Source organism: Pseudomyrmex gracilis, unplaced genomic scaffold, assembly GCF_002006095.1.
Source record: "Pseudomyrmex gracilis isolate BER0280 unplaced genomic scaffold, ASM200609v1 scaffold_202, whole genome shotgun sequence".
NCBI classification, from domain to species: Eukaryota; Metazoa; Arthropoda; class Insecta; order Hymenoptera; family Formicidae; genus Pseudomyrmex; species Pseudomyrmex gracilis.
The window spans coordinates 118,990-140,028 of record NW_018020786.1 but is presented as its reverse complement, the minus strand read 5'-3'; the positions used below and the strand labels follow the sequence as shown (position 1 = coordinate 140,028).

At 47.6% G+C, this 21,039-nt stretch overlaps 1 protein-coding gene across 4 annotated transcripts in view; it reads left to right on the top strand.

The window, feature by feature from the left end:
- The window catches only part of LOC109858392 (dachshund homolog 2-like), a 179,661-nt gene that overhangs the window by 125,782 nt on the left and 32,840 nt on the right, over positions 1–21,039 (top strand). For all 4 annotated transcript variants that reach the window (XM_020435577.1, XM_020435576.1, XM_020435578.1 and 1 more), the window contains exon 8: positions 10,104–10,187. In XM_020435577.1, coding sequence (XP_020291166.1) covers positions 10,104–10,187 — 84 coding nt within the window. The remainder of the gene's footprint in view (positions 1–10,103; positions 10,188–21,039) is intronic.

The following is a 21,039-nucleotide window of genomic DNA, read 5'->3' as shown; positions in this document are numbered from 1 at the left end:
TTCCAGTCGATTTAATTGAGAGCGCGAAATAGGTCTATTGATCCGCATCGCGACCTTTCTCCTCTTGCGCGAACACACCCCGAGAGAATCGTTCTATGTGATGACGCTCGGCAATAAATAGCTGGTGCACTTTTATAGCACCCGTGTTAGAAGCGAAGAAAAAAAAAGAAAGAGAAAACTCGTGCCGATTTTCTTTCGCATAAAACAGAGATGAGAGGAGTCGGGAACAGGCATTGCCGTCATGCAAACGCGCGCGCGCACAGCGAGCAATCTAATTTTCAAATTTTAAACGACACGGGTATAAAAGAGGAAATGCAAGCTTCTGAGTTACGAGAGAACAAAAGAGAAAGAGAGAGAAAGCTCGGAAGATAAGAGAGAGCGGAACCTCTTTCTATACTATTAAATATTTTCTACACGCTATATATATATATACATATATATATATATATGTATATATTTTACGTACAACGTAGGTGTATGTTTACACGCATATCCGAGAGGAGCGCAGCACCGGTGCCAGACCAGAACAACTTCCTCTGCATACATCAATTACGCCTCTCGCGGTTCCCATTATTAGCCGCCTATAATTTATTACTTTCCACCTTAATAAGCATAATAGTTCCCATGCTATTCTTCGTGCCGCTTCTCGCACAGCCGCCAGTTCGGTTGGCGGTTTGCTCCCTTCGCGTTCTATATACACGTATATACACGTATGTAAGTGTATCCCATTTAAGAGCAGGTCGTAAGAGTGTACGCTCTCTCTCCGTCGCGTATGTCTATGTTTGGCACGGACGTGTGTGGAGAGAGGAGAGTTGATCTCTGACCTAGAGACAATCGTTAAGGTAGCGCGCGCATTGGGGTTGGCGTGTCCGGACCGCAGATATTTAATTACCCTCGGAAACCGTCCGTAGTCGAGTCTTTGTCGAGGATTTGCGAGGAGAGCGAAACTGCCGTTACGGGAGAAAGAAAACAAACGGAATAATCGTTCGACTGGCCAAATAAAAAACCATTACACTTAACCACAAAACAATTAACCGACGAAAAATTTCGACTTGCGGTCTCCTTTATCATCGAGCGTTTCAATTTTTCTCTCAAACGTATGTTTTTTAATTAAAAATAAAAAAAAAACAAAATACATTTCTTTAAAATTTTTCTTTATTATTATATTTCTATTTTCGTTTCTCTCTCGGCTCGTTTGTGTGAGCAATGCTTGCGACTGTCCGTTCGGTAAGGCGCCTCTAATGAGACTTGTTGGCGCCCGGGTCAGGGTGGGCCCTGGTTGTTACCCGTAAATCGCGAAGGAACGCGGAGCCGGATGCAACGTAGGAACCAGCACGTACACGCATTCACGGGACGCGTGTGGTATGCGCGAGAGAAGTATCTCTCGCAGAGGGGAAAAGAATAAAAATTGCGGGAACAATACAATGTCGCCGAGCGGGACGCGGCGTTCCCACTCGAGAGAGATGGGGAAAAGAAGGGAACAAACCGAAGCACGGGAGAACGGTAGGGTAGGGTGTGTGTGTGTGTGTGTGTGTTTGGATTGTCAATTAAAGAAAGCATAACAGGAGAAAACCGAACCTCTTGTGTTCCCGATATAAGCCGGTGACGCAAAAAGAAACGACGAAGTGCAGAAAAAGCGAGAACTGAGAATTAACGCGCACCCACCATGAGAAAAGGAGAGAAAGAGAGAGGGAAGCGATGCTCGGAGAAGAGAGAAGCACTTGGGAGAACACACGGTGGAAGTGGAAGAAGGCCGTAGCAAAGAGGCTAAGAGAATCGGAGAGCTAAGAATTTAAGAGGGAAGGGGTCTCTTTCTCTCGGTGGGGGGCTAATAAATTCTCTTTAACACGGAGAGAACAACTGGTTGATTATTTATCTAATAAAATAAAAGAAGCTGCGCACACCGCACGCGGCCCGTCCCGAACCAGCTTCTTTCGACCGGCGCGTGCAAATAAGTTTCGCCGCGTCGAGACTCCACCCCGTTTCGCCGCGCCGAATACTCGTGTCTGTCTCCAACGGAGAGGAGGGAAATAATTTTCTCTTAATGACGTCCTAAATAATATTGCGGTGTGGAAGTGGACAAGCGGGACAGACAGTCGGGACTAGAAATTTTCCGCGGTTAGAGTTTAACGATTCGCACTTGTTACTTGTGAATGAACGCAAACCGGATTTCACTTGACAGACGATCTCAGAGGGAAGGAGGGGGCGGGAAGAATCTCGTTAGAGAAAAATAGGCGCGAGACACATCACCGTGATGTTTCTTCTGTCGCGCTGTCACTTAAAAGCGTCACTTAAATCTCGGATTTAACGATCGCGGAGGCATCGATCCCAACGTGTTCGATCGTTCGCAACACGTCCTGTAACACGCATACACACCACAAGTTAAGTAACAAAATGGTGACTCGAAATCTTCGGTAATTCCGCATCGACGACGATTATAAACCGAAAATTTACGGCGTCGTCGTGGGAAGATTTGCGAGGAGGATGGGGACGCGGAAAACGAGCAGCGTCTTGTGACGCGGAATTCTCTCTTCTCGCACCTTTTCCCCTGTCGCATCCGCGTGACTTTGTTCCGTATCGTGGGGTGAATTTTATCGCCGTCGGTATTTAAGTGTCATCGCGAAACGAAGGAAAGAAAGAAGACGAGGCTTTCGCGCGCGAAGGGAGAGCGCGGCGCCCGCGCGCGCGGTCGCTTCCTCCCTTCTCTTCTCGGAAACCTTGCCGATTTCGCGCGATAACGATCGAAATTTAATTACGCTCCCGATGGCGTAATTTTTCAGGCGTAATTCCGGCGTCGCGCACGCATCGCGCATTATCGCAATTTTCGTACGTATTCCGTAATCAGACGTCGCACGGGATCGCGAGGCGATGCAAATTAATTTGCCTGCGTTTTCCACGGAATTAAATTAAAAACCGCGATCGAGCCTAACGATCGCGCGAGGTAGCAAAAAAGAAGCTAATTACTAACGTGTAGTAGCGAAAACGTCGCGAGCGACGCGGCGGAGGCGCGGCGCGGCGATGACAACGATGACGAGTGAAAAAAAAAAAAAAAAAAAAAACAAAGGGTTGGAAAGCGAACGTTCGAAAAGGTTTCAGGATAAAAAGGAAGAACTTGACCTACCGCAGTTTTAACTACCGTTCAATTATATAGTTTGCTTTCGGGTCGTCGCGCGGACGAATAAAGCATGTAATTTACCGGCAATAAAAGGGCAGTAGTAACGGCCGCGCGTGAGAGAAGTACAAAGAGAAGGGGAACACTTGTGTGTCGTTAACGACGTCGTTTATTGCCGCGAGGAACGAATATTTTGTTACAACTCGACGCGACCGCTTCGATTCGCGCATACTACGCGCGCGGCGAGCGCGAGAGAAGAGAGAAGAACCTCGATGCGGTCGCACACCGAGGGGCGCGCGCTTTATTGCCCGCCGAGTTTTTCGATAAAAAAGTATACAATATAAGAGCCAAAGACACACGGAGCGCGTTTCGGATCGCGCGTTTTAAGACACTATCGCGTCGTGAAAATGTCGTCGGTGTGTCTGCGAAAGGGGAGAAGCGAGAGATATTTCTCTCTCTCTCTCTCTTTCCCTCTCTTTTTTTTCTGCGACCCGTGACGCGATAATTGGATTTCGAAACGACGACCCCCTCGTCAGTTAATGCGTATAATCGCGGATAATGCATGCGATAATCCGCGCCTACGACGCTAATGTTCTCGCGTGACATCAGCGAAGGATTAGACGAGAAAGTGCGGAATTTAAGCGTGACGAACACACGCGCGGATACACACGCGCACATATACAACACGCTCTTCCTTTCATCTCTCTTGTTTGTTGTTTTTTTTTTTTTTTTTTTAATTGATTCCGAGTATGTTTAATTATCAATTTTCTCATTAATTAAGCGCTTCGTATTGCTTATTTATACTAGGAACTGTATCGGGTTGATCTCTCTTTCGTAAAACGAAAGGGGTGGCCTTGTACGAATGAGCCGACATACATAATTGACCGGTAGGTTGGCGCGGCGCGCATCTAAAAAAATATACTACTTCCGACTGCCACGTCCATAAAGATGCTATCGGCGCGTAGGTGCTGAGCCATTCAGTGATGTCTTATTATACCGGACAGTTATTTATGTCCGTATGGGATCCGCACAAGGAAAGACGAGACTCGGAACGAGAAACGAAAACACTGTTAGCTGTCGAATCTGATGAGCACTTCATAACAAAATAAACAAATTGTGTACAAAACGACACGTCTGTTGCGACATTTTTGTGCGTATCGAATTAATTGATTAATTTCCGATCAGGAAGAGACGCGTAGATGTTTTTTCTTTCTTCGTTTGTAAGAAAAATTGTATCGATTTATCGCGAGGCGGAGAGACACGGGGGGAAAATTTTTTCCGTGCGCATCGGAACGTTATATCGGTAAACAGAGGGAAATTGTCGATTCGAGTAAATCGATAGCGACGCGCAAGTAATTAAGCGGCGTGCAAGAGAAAAACGGTAGGCGCGCATCCTCATTAAAGGGGATACATCTTATAAGTCGTTAGGAAATTATTCGATAAACCATCTGAAGAATTCTCGCCGCGCACCGCGCGAAACGTTTTACGATCGCGAGCCATTAATGTCTCGCGCGCGCGGTTCCACGAACGCACTGGTATGCGAACAGTCGTAATAACGATAAATAAAGATCCAGGTTGTGCGCAGCGCGATCGGCACAACTTCTTCGTTGTTGCGCGCGGAAACAAACGAACATTAAAAGAATGCGGTGATTTCAACAACTGTCGCGGATTCCGTGATGGGGGTTGCGAACAATTTTTCAAAACGCTAACTTTAATCTACAACCAAACAATTTTGTTTGCGCATTTCTGCGTGTAGCGACGCGATCGGTAAAACGTAAAACTCGAGCGAAAAATCGTGCAATAAAAAAAAAAACATCGTAAATGAAAAAGAACTCAAGAGAAAAAGAGAGAGAAAGAGGAGTACGTATTTCGCGCCACATTTTACGAAGAGAGAGATAATCCCTTCACGCGAACGATCTCTCCCTCGCGAACGACGATAAATCTCGGAGCAAAACCGATTTGCTCAACGTTGATTTGCCATTCGCGCGGAATAATCGGCGTAGGAGAGGCGCGTTCGCGCGTCCTCGATAAGACGAGACAAGAACCTTTCCGATAATCTGCCAATGAGGCCTGCGGGGCAAGACAAGAAACCCGACGCCACCTACGTGCAGTTTTAGTGCGTGCCGAACTCGAAGAGCTCGGCTGCTGCGATCTAATCCTATTTTCGTTAGATCCGTTAATGGTTAATGGGAGGCAAAGTGGTCAGCGACCGGAACAAGGGCTAAGTCCGTCTTAAATCCCCGTAGGAGAGGCGAGGGAGACAGGAGAAACCCTTGTAGCCCTTAGCCAAGAACCGTAATCCGCATGGAATAACTATTGGCTGCGCTGTTGCTCCGAGAGACAAAGTCAAACTGTGCCGAGTGCGCGGGAAAGTTTTAATTATTATCGACAGCCCATCCGACAGTATCCTCTCCCGTTGGATTCTGGGCGGGGGGAGGGGGAGGAAATACGCTTATTTCGCGGAAATTTGCGGAAACATCGGAGTAACAGAGTTGATACGGAATTTAATTGAGGAGCAATACAGTTTTTTGTTGGGGTTTTTTTTATACGTATCCGTACGATAATTTTTCAATTATGTGAGAACTCTTTCTGGAAGAAAGTTGCGCGCGCACATCTCTGTGAGGAATCGCAAATGCGACGAGATAGAAATGCTTCAGTATTGGTAGACAATTGAAATTCAGCGAAAGATAGAGAGAGAGAGAGAGCCACGTCAAGGGAGGGATTCGTGCCTCGAGGACAGGATTAACTTGCCGGGTATATACTTAATCATTATTCGGCTGTAAAATGCAGGGGTAGAAACAACAATATTCTCGTTTCCAGCGGGTCAGTGGCCCGCAGCGAATCCTCTCGTAGACAAATAAAGCGCAACATCGTGATTAATGAGAATTAGCGAAATCTGTTTCATACGTGTGCGCATATAGCGCACAGGTGCAACTGCTATAACAAATACAATCGATAGGTTTCTCTTGAAACGGATATTTTTTTAAGAAACACGAAAAAAAAAGAGAGAGACGTGTATCTCTCTCGTCGCGGGGAAATATTTCCGTGATGGTAGTCGGGAAAGTGTATCGCACGATTGGAGCAAGAAAATATCAGACTCTCGCACGCGTGTGTCCCGGGGCTGTAAATTATACCGGAATAATCCGGCAGTTAAATCCGTCCCGCGCGCGCTTTATTACCGCGCGAGCGTTCTCTCGCGATCCGTTAAAATTAAACTCGCAAATAGCTGTCAATTTTATAACCGTTTCATTTCCTATCCTCCATCACGTTTGGAGAATGACGCGTCACACACTGATCGACGATCTCGCGATGACGAGTCCGAGATGAAAGAGTGCTGCTGTCTCTCGTAAGCGCGTACTACTTACGCGCGGGAGAAGAGAGAGAGAGAGAGAGTGAGAATTGCAACATGAAAACTACATTATACTATTCAAACGATTGCAGGCCGCGCCAGGCAAGTTGACATTGTTGTTTCTGAGGGTCGCCTGAGGGTTCTCCGGAATATCTTAAGCGTCGCAGGAGTATACGTACAGCTACGTGTAGTGATATATATATATACATATATTCTCGCGGAAGTGTGTATATTTATATGTATACATACGTGTGTATACGCGCAGCGTCACGTCGTCGTCGTCGTCGTCGTCGTCGTGGTACAAGCCCTCGGGGGGCTGTGAACGCTCCGCCGCAGTCTCCTCTCGTCTTCCTGCGGACCGTATATACTAATCAATAACCATGAATCGCTTCGGTAACAGTGCCATGCACGTTCCGTTGCACCGTTATTGTTACTATACGCGAGTGTTCGCGCCACCGTGAAAATTATTATCGCCAACGGATCCTAGGCCCGCTCGAGCCTACTCGCGATATCGTCGCTCCGGTGAGAAACTCGTAAATTATATATTATATTAACGTGTAAAATACACGCGCCCGCCTGCACGCTTCTCCGTGACGTCAAATGTGTTTGAAAATACGGTACGAACAGGGAAGAAGTCATCAATTGTATCAACCATCAGTCGGGTGAGGTTAAAAACGATCTCGCGCCCGCTCGCAGAGTTGAAGAAGAAACGGGTAGAAAATGAAAGAAAGAGAGAGAGAGAGAGAGAGAGAGAGAGAGAGAGAAAGAGCGAAATCCTGTTTTCGCAAGAAGCGCCGGCTGAATACGGCCGCTAAAATTAAAGATATAATTCTCGGTTTATGAGCCGGGTCGCGATTAAGGCTCGTCTAATTGACATAAGAATGATAGAACGACCCGGGCGCTTTTATAACCGAGCGCTGTACAGCGTGCGCGCACGCCAGAATCATTTCCTTACGAGGAAAGCGTAAAGCGCTTTTCACCACGGCTAATATTAATCCCTGCAATTTTAATGCTCACGACCCCGCAGCCAAATTTCAATAAGGCCGTTTCTCCCCTACAAACCCGTGGAGGCGCCCGGCTCGCATAATTGATATCTTCAGGTTTTTTTTTTTTTTTTATATCGTGACAAACTTTTCCAGTTAGTCTCGTCGCGCGCGCAAACACGACGTCGCTCTCGGACGCGACTAAGAGAGGCGCGTGACATCTGAAAAAGAGATACCGCGACGAGAAAGAAGAAGATTACGCTCGACTGTGCGATTAGCAGCTTTCAACGCTTTTAAGCAAAAGTTATAATCGACGAGAGAAGGAAAGAGAGAGCAAAAGTATAATTTTATTATTAAAATTGATTCGAGCTTCTTTCCTCGTGGAGTTAGGATCGGAGAACGATGATCAAAGAAACGGAAGAAGAAGGACGTTCGTCGAAGCATGGATTTTAAAAACGCGTTTCCGCGATCGAGAGAGAAAGGAGAGACGAGCGGAGCGAGCGGAATAATCGTTAAAGCATTTCGGAATCAAGTCGATCCGGAGCCCCGGGGTGGGATGCAAGGGCTGGTGTTTCGTCTCTCGACGACGATCTCTAATAAAGTTCAATTATCCCCGGAAACGTTTGAGAGAGCGACGGTGAGGTAGGTGGAGGACGGGAAGGACGAGCGCGCGGGATGTAGAAGATACGAGAGAAAAGGGAGAGAGAGGCGGGAGCATGGGGGAAAGGTATCAGAACCGTTGAGAGAAAGAGAAACCGGGAGAGATGATAATCTAAACGATCGCAAAGTGGGCTGCAGAAACGCGCCGAAATTGGCAATAACAGGGTGGCGAGGGGATAACGGAGGCTACAAGGGCGGGCGGGGGAAACAGCGTATATACCACGGGGCCCCGGCGCGAACTTCCTATTCTGGTTAGCATTCAAATTGAATCTTCGTGGCGGCCGGTCGTGAAGAGTTACCGCCGTTAATGGACCTCGCAAACGCTCTCAAATTGCTAACAGACTGCTGAGACGACGCGGTTCTGCCTAATCTACCGGCTTGATTCTCCGTTCAAGCTTCGTCTCTCTCGCTCTCTTTCTCTCGGGTCACCTCGTTTTCATGCCTGAAACGTATGTCGTCAAACTTTTTGGATTCATGACGGAAACTCCCCCCGTGGGTCGGAAAATAATTGCTGCTAATGCGACGGCGATGTGTATAAGAGCCGGCGAAAGAAAAAGTATTTTAAAAGCTTGCGAAACGCGCGTTAAACATGTTACATGCTGTTTCGAAATTTTATTAAACTCTCTCGAGACGAGATGAGACGACGAAAAACATTTGACATTGTATTTACGCGCTAATAAATAAAATTGTTAATCGATACTTTCTCTTTTTTTTTTTGTTTTAATATTTTTCAATTAATACGATGTAAAATATTTTGACGTTAATTTCAATGTCTCGTTAGTGAGAAACGTAAAAAAGTCTGCCGGTCCGTTCGGTAGCGAACTGACGTGCGTTACGAGCCGCATGGCTCATTGCCCGCCAATGTAATTCGAAAGGCGAATGAACTTGGAAGAGAGGAAAAAGACTCCTTCCCTTCCCGTTCGGTCGCGTCGCTTTTCTTCCGTTAAAACGAATTAACTTGCTTGATTTAGGGCCCGTTTTATCGCGTTATCGTCTCCGAAATAATTTGCCCCACGCTGCTGGAGGCAGCATCATTTTTTTTTCTCTCCACGAAATTTCTATAATTCAGAACATCAGCCTGAAAACTTGCTGACTTTTTTATTTTTACGTCTTCTGTTTCCGACATCAGTCGCATCAGTCGCGCCGCAAGAGTGTCTTTAAGTTGCATCGCGTTGTGTTCGCGCGTGCAAAGCACAGGGTTTCTTAATACCCGTTCAACGAGTTCCAGGATTCGTCCTAACGACCCTCAAGCAGAGATTCGAAATGGCTAATTTAGCGCGGTGACTCCCACGGGAACGAGGGAGTTGCGCAAGTCGTGGGCACAAGTCGGAGACAAAGAGGTACGCGGGAGGGAAACGCGAGAGAAACATGGACTAAGCGGATAGAGGCGCGGAGGAACGAAGAGAGAGCGAGAGAGAGAGAGAGAGACGGGATCTCCATGTCTTAATATAATTCTATTAGAGGTAACTATGCGCGCGCGGGCTCTGGGCCTGCCCATCGCCATTGGATTTAATCACGAACTCAGCCGACCGTGCGATATCTTCCCGCAGCGCCTTCTCGGACGTTGGCAGCAGAATGACGAGGAGGAGATGGGCGGTAAAGATTCTTATTGTCAAATTAACCGCGCGACTATAGCTGAAATGAATCTTCAGGTTCTGAAGCGTTTCTGGAAATTTTACGACCCCGAAGACACTTGGTGTCGTCTATCTCCGCGACAAGATTTCGGAGTGATGAGGCCATTTCTAGTAATTATTCATGGAAGGAGTAGACAACTCGGTCTCTCGCGCGCGTGAACTAGGCAACCAAACAATTAAAACTAACGATAGAGGAGGGAGCAAAGATCTGCAACAATGTTAATGACAAAGCTGCCCTTTGAACTCTGGAGAAAGAGAGAGAGTGTATGTGTGTGTGTGTGTGTGTGTGTAAGCGCGCGCGCGTGTGTGTATGTGTGCGCGCGTCTGATGTTAACTAAATTCCCATTATCTTGTGTGCGTTACAGCCGAGCTGAAAATGGACGTTCTTCGGGAGCGGGAGGTCAAGGACAGCCTGGAGCGGCAGCTCCAAGACGAGCAGAAGGTGCGAGGTGAGTACCGAGCGAGAGCTCGAACTGCGATTTTACCTCGTCGAAAGAATCACGGGAAGTCGAAGAGAAGGAGAAGGAGAAGGAGTGTGTCTTTACGAGGTACCGAATCCGCGAGAGACGTCAGAGTTCGGTCGGAGTTTACAGGTGGCATCTCTTAACGCATCTCCATTTTTTCCGTCCGTTTACAGCTTTCGCGTCAAAAATTGACTCCGGCCGAGACAAACACACGTTGCCGCGTTGTATCAGCCGGCGACGCACACACGGTAATCTCGCGCATCGAGCGCCTCAAGCGAGTTTTCGAAGCGAGGCTTAACTCGCCGATAAATCAAGAAGCCGTAGAGACACCGCGCTATAAAGGTCGCGTCCGTCCGTCCGTTCGTTCGTTCGTTCGTTCGTTCGTTCGTTCATCGATTCCCGTGAGTCGTATTATCCGAGGAATCTCCGCACTTTAACCCGCACCCTCCGTAACATTACATTTCGCCCTTAATCTCGCTCTTAACTCTCGACGTTTTTTTTGGCGTCTTCGCGTGTCTTTAACGGGGAGCGAGACGGCTTCGGGTCAAAGACCGCGATCGCCCGAACGAGAGCTCGTATTATCGGATGTCACATCGTAATCGCAATTTGAAACGGTTGCCGTTTGTGTGCTCATTGTCTGGTTCGTTCTCTCATAACCACGCAACTCGGTTTCACGCGACTATATTCTAGTGTTTTTCTCAAATTTTATCGTCTGACACAACTTTTTCTGCAATCTTCTGAGTTTTTATCTCGTGTGCTCTTATACACACACCCACACACACACACGTACGTGTCTTCGATAAAATTCCTGAGCGTCACCTGTCGAAACCAAAGGTGTTATCGCGCACGATAAAATATCGGATCGATAGGCGAGAAGGATACAACTCGCAAGTTACGCCGATTCGTGCGTTACGTATAGTCTGTCGTAAATAATAAATTTGCATAAATCGCAAGCATTAACGTAAGAAACAAATGCGCGATGAAATTACCTACTGCGTGCGTCAATTACGAGTTGATGTTAATCTACTGTATTTTTTGGTTGCCTTCTTTTTCGTGCATCGCGATTTGGTCTCGTTAAAAAAAACTCAAAATTCCTATTTCTAGTCAAAAAATTAGAATCGGATTCCCGATCCCTCCGTTCGCAGATGTAACACACAGCGAGGTTTTGACGCCCGACAATGTCGACGTCTCGTCTGACGTGACAACAATGCGAGGCTCGATAAATATGTATAAAAGTCAGAAAGAACGAGCCACACGCCCATTTCGCGGCTCTACACGAAACAAGACGCGAGCTGTTCTATTGAAAGAAAAAAATAACTGAAATAGTCTCTTCTCTCGGTGATGAACTAGAGGGATCGATGAAAAAAAATCGCCCAATTAAAACAAAACTACCGTGAATCGGTGAAACGCAATAAATTCCAGCGCGGCGAACGTATAATGAAATAAAATAAAAGCGAAATATTCGACACACGTGGGAAATTTTGTTATTTAAAATGACTCATGGTTCGCACGGAATTTTTTTTCGATAAACACGAGAGAACGGGAACGTACAGAGACTGCGAATGTGTTTCGGTCGATTCTCAGGAAAAGCGCGCGCGACGAGGCCAGGCCCTCGCGGTAACACGAGCCTGTGACAACAGCAGTCCATTAGTCAACCAGCTTGGTGTCAATACATGAATATGACAGCCAGTCTCACGGAATATCCTATCCGCCCTCTTTTTCTCGCTCCCTCTCTCTCTCTCTTTCTTTCTTTCTCTCGTCTCATCGTCTTTCCCCTGCTGTGTCGTCCTTCCGACCGTAACGTCAAGCGAAACCATTATTCGCCCTATGATATCGCAAATATAGTAAATAGTCCGGCCCCCGTATTGTGCGTCCTATCAATATCTTTATCCGTTCTAGCAATGTACGGGCGCCGTTTTGCGCGCGTGTCTCGCACGACGTTATCGTTTACACGGCGACGTCGAGACGTCCCGTGTGTATTTTGTATTCGCGAGCACCTGTACATATATTTTTAATACTTTTCAAGTAAAATCTTGTCGGAAAATAACACTCCAAGGAGAATATATCTTTCATTTATTTACATGCCGACGGCACGCATGCGTGTGATATCGAGATAATGGATTAACTTTCCACGTCGAGAAGACAGGAAGATATTGTTTCGTAAAAAAAAAAAACAAAAATAATAGTTTATTACGAAGGGTTTTCTCTCTCTCTCTCTCTCTCTCTCCCTTCGGTATAATTTCGTCTCCTTCTTTCTGACACGTCGTCGTAGCCGCGCGAGATGCAATAAGGCGATACGTAATTTCGTGCATAGCACGGGCGCGCGCGCACGACTCGCAGGATTCTAACATGATTGATGACCAGCCAGTCCCACGGATATTTACGCAGGCACTTCGTAAGACTTCCTCCTCTCATTCGACTAATGACTGCCTTGTAAGAGATACCGTGTCAACCTTTACCGTACGGCCGGTCGGCGACATCAACTACTACTACTACTACTACGATGACAACGACAACTCCAAGGTGCTTTAACGAGGGCATATCCGTCAACAGTTTTTCCGATCGAGTACTTTGCTGCACACCCCTTTTTCCCGCGGAACAACGTGTGCGATGCACACGTGCGCGAAACCTTTCCTTGCCAAGCCATCCATCCGGCTTAGGAGTTTAAAATATCAAGAAAATAGCCCACGCGTTTATTTGTGATTGGTTGGATATGCAATCGCCCCAATAAGGAAAGAATGTGCGCAAACGTGTAAAACGTGACGGTGTGTGTACGAGCACGCTAATTAAAATCCGATGTGACATCCGACGATATTAATGTTGTTTCGCGAAAGTAGAATTTTCGTCATTACGACGCGCTATATTACGTTGAAAGGAAGGGAAGGACGAGTGTCGGCGACATTGAAGGAAGGTTCACTTTATACGTAATTCTACGGGCAATTTGTGCGACAGAATCGAAATCGTACGCGCGCGATATAGTACGACGGCCGCGTGACGGCGAGGGGGGAAGAGAGAGAGAGAGAGAGAGAGAGAGAGAGAGAGAGAGAGAGAGAGAGAGAGAGCAACGTTATTAGCCCGTTTAAAGCCCCCGCTTGGCATTTCGGTAAAGGTTGAAATCTTCGACCTCCCGTCGGGTGGGTGGTCGTATTATCTTAGCAGGGGTTGCGCCGGAGAAATCCGGCTTCCTTCCTCGATGGGTATCATGACAGTAAGGGGAGGGGGAAGAGTTTGCCGGCGCGCTGGATGCGCGACTTTGTCGACGGCGGAACAATAAGATGACCTTTCGCAGCTCTGGTGAATGCAACAAAGCGCCACGTAATTCTGACCGTAATAATAATACGCGAAAGTGCAACGACCTTCGGGTTCGCTGACGAACTTGCGAGCATTTTCCCCCCTCTCTCATTCCCCACTCGATTGTTTTCTCGAGCGCAATTTTGCGATTACACTAATGGATCTAACAATTACACGAGCGCAAACAATTGTTATGATTTTTCTACGACTAACTGAGATTTATTTATAGTGTGTGCGAAAACACGTTGTCGGTGTATACGTAAAATAACGCGAACTAAATTGTTCCGTTTCTGATCTTCGTGCGTCAGCAATGAACGACGACGACGAGATGCAGGAACGGAAAAATATGGCGTCATAGTTTTTTTTTTGAATACTTTTTTCTTCTCGTTCGTAACCGAACTGCGAACACCATATCGACACTCGTAAGGCGGACGATTTCTCACGTTTCTTCTGGCGCTTCTTACGCAAATGCGGAAGATCGTATTTATACTTGAAATCTTTATTGGACTCTTTCTCTCTCCCTCTCTCTTTCTCTCAAACTAAGTACGCGCGATACTTAACCGGCCGCGCTAAATATTAGTATTAAAACGATACGCGCGAACGACGAAAGAACAACAAACACGGCCGGGAAGAAGCGCGGCTACGTACGGCTTCTGGATTTGATCCATTGGCGGATATTCTGGCCGGACGATGTCTCGTTTTGTATCGCAGCTCTCTCTCCCAACGAATGAACGGACGACGGCATTTTCACGCAAAAGCAAAAAGCTCCCGACGCGCGCGTAAACCTTCGGAACCGCGAAAGCCTGGGAACCGACAGCTGCCTTTGCCGTCGGTTTACACGAAGCTGCGGCCTCCCTTGTAATTAGCCGAGCCGTTTGTCGCGAGACCTGTCGAGAGAGGAACACCCTCCCTCCCCTTTTCAAACCCACCCACATCCCTCTCATCTCACCCCTTCCCGTGGATGCCTCAATCTGCGCGTCGTAACCGCCTCGTAAGTTGCGCGCCGTGAGATTTTCCGAGAGAAGAAAAAGAAAAAACACTCTCTCTCTCTCTCTGCTTTCTGATCGTTCTTCTTTCTTTCGATCGATCACGTCGTGTTGTACTCTGGAAATCATATTTACCGGCACGCTCTCTTTGACGCTTCGCGAATAAACGAGATACGGAAACTTTTTCTTCTCGGGATTCGTAAACGCGAATTTCGAAAGAAATTTCAACACGCGGACTGTAAAACTGTGCCGCGTATTGTCGTTTATTGTCGGTGGAAAGAAATACACGATACATATATATATATATATAGACGGTAGTTGTCTCTAATGACAAACATTACGTTCAATCGTATCCGGTTACGGTTATAGGACACGCTCAATCGAGCGAGAGCCGCGTCGAGCGCGCGCGCGCGCGACCCTAATGCGGAATTAATCTCTTCGGTGAAAAAGCAACTGTAACGACGTGCCGACGCGCGTTATCTCCCGCGTCGTCGCGTCGGGGGTGGCGGCAACAACCGTCGGGCGACAAACGGAATTGAAACTGCACAATCAACTCGCCGAGATTTATATACGACTCTCCCCTCGAATTAGCCGGGCCGTAATGCCGGGATCGGGTGTCGGTGTAATTGGGACCCGAGGGACTTTCCCGCATTTCAACCCCTGCTTCGGCCGTCGCCGCCCACGCCCGGTATCGTCGTCACACCATCCCTTTTGCCGAATCGACTCGACGGTTCTCGTGTGTTGTTTCGCACGGACAACGCTGCGCGCCAACGTGGTCCGAGAGAACAAGAAGAAGAATCATTTCACGCGCTGGCGCGACCGCCAGCTGCGAAATGCCAGGAACACGTAAAAAAAAAAAAAAAAAAAAGCAAAAGCACGGCCGATCGGTTTGTTGAGATTGAAATTAACAAAATAGCGCCGGACCGATTGTTTTGAGCGAGAATAATTTGATATTTTAATGAGAGCTAAACCCCCCCGTCTCTTCGGAAAACTCAAACTGCTCGTTCTAGCGTGAGAGAGTTTATTCTCCAAGAATTTAAACGACAACAAGTGGCGACGACTACGTCGTAAGCAACGGCATCCGCCGTTGCTTTGAAGTAAACGTTTTTATAGCGAACGACGACGGAACCCTCGCGATATTGTAGCCACGTAAATCAGGGCGGAGGACGGACGCGTGAACATTGTTCACCTCCGCTGCTTCTCGTGATGTGCATGTATATATGTGTGCGCACGGAATCGTGCCAAGGATTGCCTTTCTTCGCGTATACGGGGAGAGAGAGAGAGAGAGAGAGAGAGACACCTTCCGCCTATATCCGTTAGTATTCCGATTAATTGAGTCCCGCAAAGCGTGATGTCGCGCTTGTCTCCACTGCTCACTTGTGTGAGAAGCGAACAAAGTCACCGCAGTGGACAAACATTGGAAAACTCGGGTGTGCGGGTGGTGTGTGCGCATGCCGGAAGTTGGGTCGGGGCCCGTCGAGCGGAACGAGCGCGTTGTCATTGTCGGTAAAATGAACACGAGGAATGGGCGCGCGAGCGGCGATCGAGAAACGAACGAGTCTCTCCCGCCGCTCGAAAAAGAGATCCAACTTTCGAACAGCGTTCGAAAGCAAAAATAACGACGACGACGACGACGACGACGATGACGACGATAGGGGGTACTCGTCGTCGTGTCCCGTTCGTTCCCCGGCGCGAATGCCCGCTTGTACGCGAACAGTCGTTTTTTGTTGCATAATTTTCTGTGTACTCCCGTTTCAAATAATGACACGGCAAGAGCGTATCTAATGCACTGTGACAAAGAATTCAAAGAGAGCGCAGAGGAAAGGTTCCACCCTGACCCGTCGTTGACGACGGAAGAGAGACGGGGAGGAGAACGGCGAAAGAGAATGCGAGAGGCACAGAGAGAGAGAGAGAGAGAGAGAGAGAGAGAGAGAAAGAGAGGAGAGAGGAGAGGAGAGAGAGAGAAAGAGAAAGCGAGAGGGAAAGAGAAAGACCGGGCAAAGGGTTCGACCGCGCTCATCGGCTTACCCCCTTTGTGGCAGTTTAGCGTTTCATGTCGTATTCCGACTCATTGGAAATTGAGGAATACAGAAGAGGCGCAAAAGGGATACGGCTTTGAGATAAAAAGAACGTTGGGCGGCGACGGTGCCGCCAGCCGGCAGCGGAGAGTGCTGTGTAGCGCCACCCCGCGAAAATAAACCCTTCCCTCGTCCGGTGCCCCCTTGCTCACTGACCCACCTCCCTCTCCCACTTCGGCAGCGAGGTAGGAACCAGCGATAGGAGATACGTGACTACGGTCAAAGGAGTCGCTATGCCGGACAATCTTCGTTCTTCCATCTCCCGGAGTCGACGAAGCGATTATCGGAAAGTCCAGAAGCTTAAAAAAAAAAATAAAATAAAAATAAAAATAAAAAAAGAAGATACTTTCGGCGAAGTTTGCCCGTCTATCAATTCTCTATCGAGTTCGACTCGACGCGAAGCCTCATCTTCACGGTTACACGTGCGTAAAGTTATTCCGTCCTTTGATTTCATAATCGAATCATTGACTATCGATATCCAGAGCGGGGCAATCGATGTCCGTCTTGCCGAATGATCTTACCAAAGCATCGGAGTCGGCGAAATCTCATTTTCTCATGTATGTGAGTTCTTCCGATTTAATAATCGAATCATTGACTATCGGTATCCCGAGCGGGGCAATCGATGTCCGTCTTGCCGAATAAGCTTACCAAAGCACAGGTGCCCCGGGTCTTTCCTCGCGCTGAACTCAGCAAGGTTACCGTGTATCCCAGGAGCTCAACGAGCTATACCGGAGTCGAGAGTTGATGGTGGCGGCTACAAGCAGGGGGATAGGTAGGTGCCGCGGTCACTTTGTGAACTAACCTGGCTTTGCCCGCTGTTTAATTAAGTCTCGCCTAGACTACTCGCCCTCACCGTGCCACTCGCTTGTTTCTGCCCTCCGCCGCACACCGGTAGGAACCAACTTCTCTCCCCGCTCTCCTTGAATTCGCTTTCCCTTCTCTCTCTCTCTCTCTCTCTCTTTCTCTTTCCGACTCCATCCGGCCACGACCTCGTGAATATGACACTGGTCCTTCGAAGAGAGACCGAGAGAGAGAGAGAGAGAAGAAAGATCAAATCGCTTCCACTGTTACGACGCAACTAAAGGATAACCGAAGCGTCCACCTTCCCGTCTTCCTTTTTCAGTTTTTTTCTCGCGACAGCGCGCGATCAAAGCTGGTAAAACCAGGAGGAGAAAGTTGCCAAGATTTGTTAATAACTGAATACAAGAGAAAAGCGACTCTCTTCAATGTTATACACGCGTACACGAAAGATAATAGAATTTTTATCTCGCAAAGAGAGTAACGCGATCTCGAGAGAGATTGGTCATCACTCGGCCGACACGTCTGTTTTGAGATCGGCGTAGCGGAGAAGCGTGTACACACGATGTTCATTCCTCTAACCTGCAACGCGCATATATGGAAATCTAACGAGGAGATACAGACCTCCCTCTTTCCGCGGCGTGCGTTTTTTTTCCCTTTGTGTGTGAGAGAGCCGCCCCTCGCTGCTCCTTTCAGGGCCTGGAGGTATGAATTCGCTCGCGCATAACAGAGCTTCCGTAATATAATTGTTAATGCGCTGATGGACCTCGAGCAGCAGCAGCAGCAGCAGCGCGTTTATGCATTGCACACGCCGACGTGGCTGGCAGCGCGAACGCGTCGTCGTCATGGATGTCAGCCCTCCTTACCGTAAAAATAGACGCACAACATCAACATCAGCAGCAGCAGCCATTACGACACGCCTCGCTCGCCACCTCGCATTACGGATGATCACTGATCGCGAAGCGGAGAACGCTCTTTAAAGAAATACACGCGTTGTGTGATCGTCTCTTCTCTCTTTCTCTCTCTATCTCTTTCTCTGTCGCGCGCGCGCGCGACACAAAGGGGCTGCTCGCGAAGAGGAATCGTTATCCGGCTCGTGTTTGCGTCAGACTTTTTCCTCTTTCACCCTGGAATATCTTGGCGCTATTACTAAAGATAACGCGCGACCGATAGGGCGAGACGCGACAGCGTCGCCACGCGTGTGTGTATCATCCGCGTCAGAAATACGCCGGCAAAAGGGGTACGTGCGGGAGAGAACAGTGGGTACGCTTTTCTCTCGCGCGCGTTCTCCTTTCTACACACCATCCCCTTCTCCTCGAAATAAAACACGATCTTTTCACTCGGTATCGTTATCTATCGGCTTCGCTGTTTTTCTTTATCTTTTTTTTTTTTTCAGCTGTTCGCTTTTTTTGTTTTCTCGATGGTCTTGTTTATGAGAAAGGAAATTGTAGTTTGATGAATATACAGACTGAGTGCTTCCGACTGGAAGTCGACCGATGATACTTAGGCGACTCTCTCCGCGAGGGCGAGGCTGACACGCCGGAGGGGCAAATTTCTCGGTTACCTGGGTAAGTGTGCGCGATGCGTAATATTCCCGGCAGGCGCGGACGGGGAAAAATATACCGCGAGCGACGATGAAAGAAAGGAATAAAACGCAAAAGCTTATTTACGCGAGCGAGCGAGAGCGGGCGGGCGAGATCGGGCGGGCGAAAGCGCGCGCTCCGTCGGGAAATAGGCGGTGGCTTTTCTCGCGGATTTGTACACGTCTCCGTGTACGTATATATGTATATAGAGGTGTATGCGTGTATATATATTCGCGCAATATTATATATATATATATATATATTTTTTTTTATATACACGGAGCTCTTTCATTCTGACGCGAGATACGAGCACGCGATTTTCCGTTACGAGCGTTGCGTTCCGAAACGATTTGGCGCGGAGAGATAAAACCGTCGTGATTATTCTACTCGAGTCACGTTATATGCAATGGGAAGTTGAAAATCGGTATGAGATACCGCGCGGATAACGTCGCTTTTAACGGCACGCATCTCAAAGTCTGTTTGCTGGTTAGATGCTTTTGAACGGTACAACAACTGCGTTCGTGTACTCTTTAACACCTTGCAAATCGGGGGTGATGAGATGTGACTACGTATGCTAATTTTTTGAAACGGTGAAATTAATATTGCACGTTGAATTTTCGATTTTTACGCGATAGCGCGACAAAGTCGCGAGATGATAAGTAAAGCGATTATTCGACTATGTCGGTAAAAAAAACTCGTATCAAAGATTTCGACAAGTGTGTGAATTAATTTAGGGAGAAAAAGGAGGAAAGAAAAATAGAGAGAGAGAGAAAGAGAGAAGTTGTGTGTCGCGTGTCTCTCGTGCACGATAAGCATTCCCGCGGATATTTACGCGATGGCATTTGGAGTATCGGTCGTGCGCACAAAGGCTCGAATGTCTAGGATGCTTCGAATCGCCGTCGCGCGAAAAGTCGCCGAGGGACATACATGGGCGGGAACAAAAGACAAAGTACGGAAGGGGAGAGAAAGAGAGACAGACAATGAGAGAGAGAGAGAGAGAGAGAGAGAGAGAGGAGAGAGCACGATGCATCTAATCATATTTCACAATATAACGCCGCGCCGATAATAAACAAAGCATAAGAAACTACATATATACAGGATCTATGTAGATTCGCGCTACACACACATGAAAACGGAGCGCGGTATGTACATCCCGCGGTACTCGCATAAATTCGAGCGCGCACAGACACGAAAGCAAATGGAGCATTCGTATGAGGCGCGCGCGGCGCGTTTACATAGGCTCGCTCGCTTGTGCTAGGAGACGACGCGGCGCGAGAAATTTCGTCGCTACGGAATTTAGATGAAATTGCGCGAATTACTTGGGAACCCGGCAGTATACACATATTTATGCTCGCGTACATACACACACACAGAGAAAGAGAAGAGTTGCGCGCGCTGTGTGAGTGCACGATACTCTCACGTTGTCGTCGATTTCGCACGCGAGAGACGACATAGACGGCGAACTTGGCCGTGTACGTATGTGTGCACTCTTGCACGAGAATTCTAAACGTTCCGTCTTGTCGTCAAAGTGCTCTGGAATGTGCACAAACGGAGAGAAAAAAGACGCAACATTTTGTCAATGACGTGTACGAAACGGCTGTGTTTACACAATCAATGACAATTGTTTCACACCTCCTCCCGCTTATTTTGTATTATTCTATCTCTGTGACGGACATTTCTCTCAGAAAAAAAAACGGTTTCGATTTAAATGTCAGCTCCTGCTGATGCGCGCGATCGCGCACTGATTTTTTGAGCGATTGACAAAGACCCGAAAACGGATAATTTTTTCACGATCCTTCGACAGGAAACTCGCGCTATAAGGGAAATTATCGGTTTTCCAATGGGTTTCTTTCGCGGCAAAAAGTCCGCGCGATTAAATGGCAATCCAAAGAATATTAATACGCCAGGAAAATCTACTTTGCGCAATGCGTCCGAGTAATTAGCGTGGTAACAGTTAAAAGATATATATTTTATTACATGCGTCGAGAGAGAATTATAACGGCGGTTTTAAATCTCTAATGCAATTTATAACGAGATATGTCCCAGAAAAAAATAGGGAAAAAAACAACATAACGCTCGTGATTTTTTCTTTTTTTTTTCT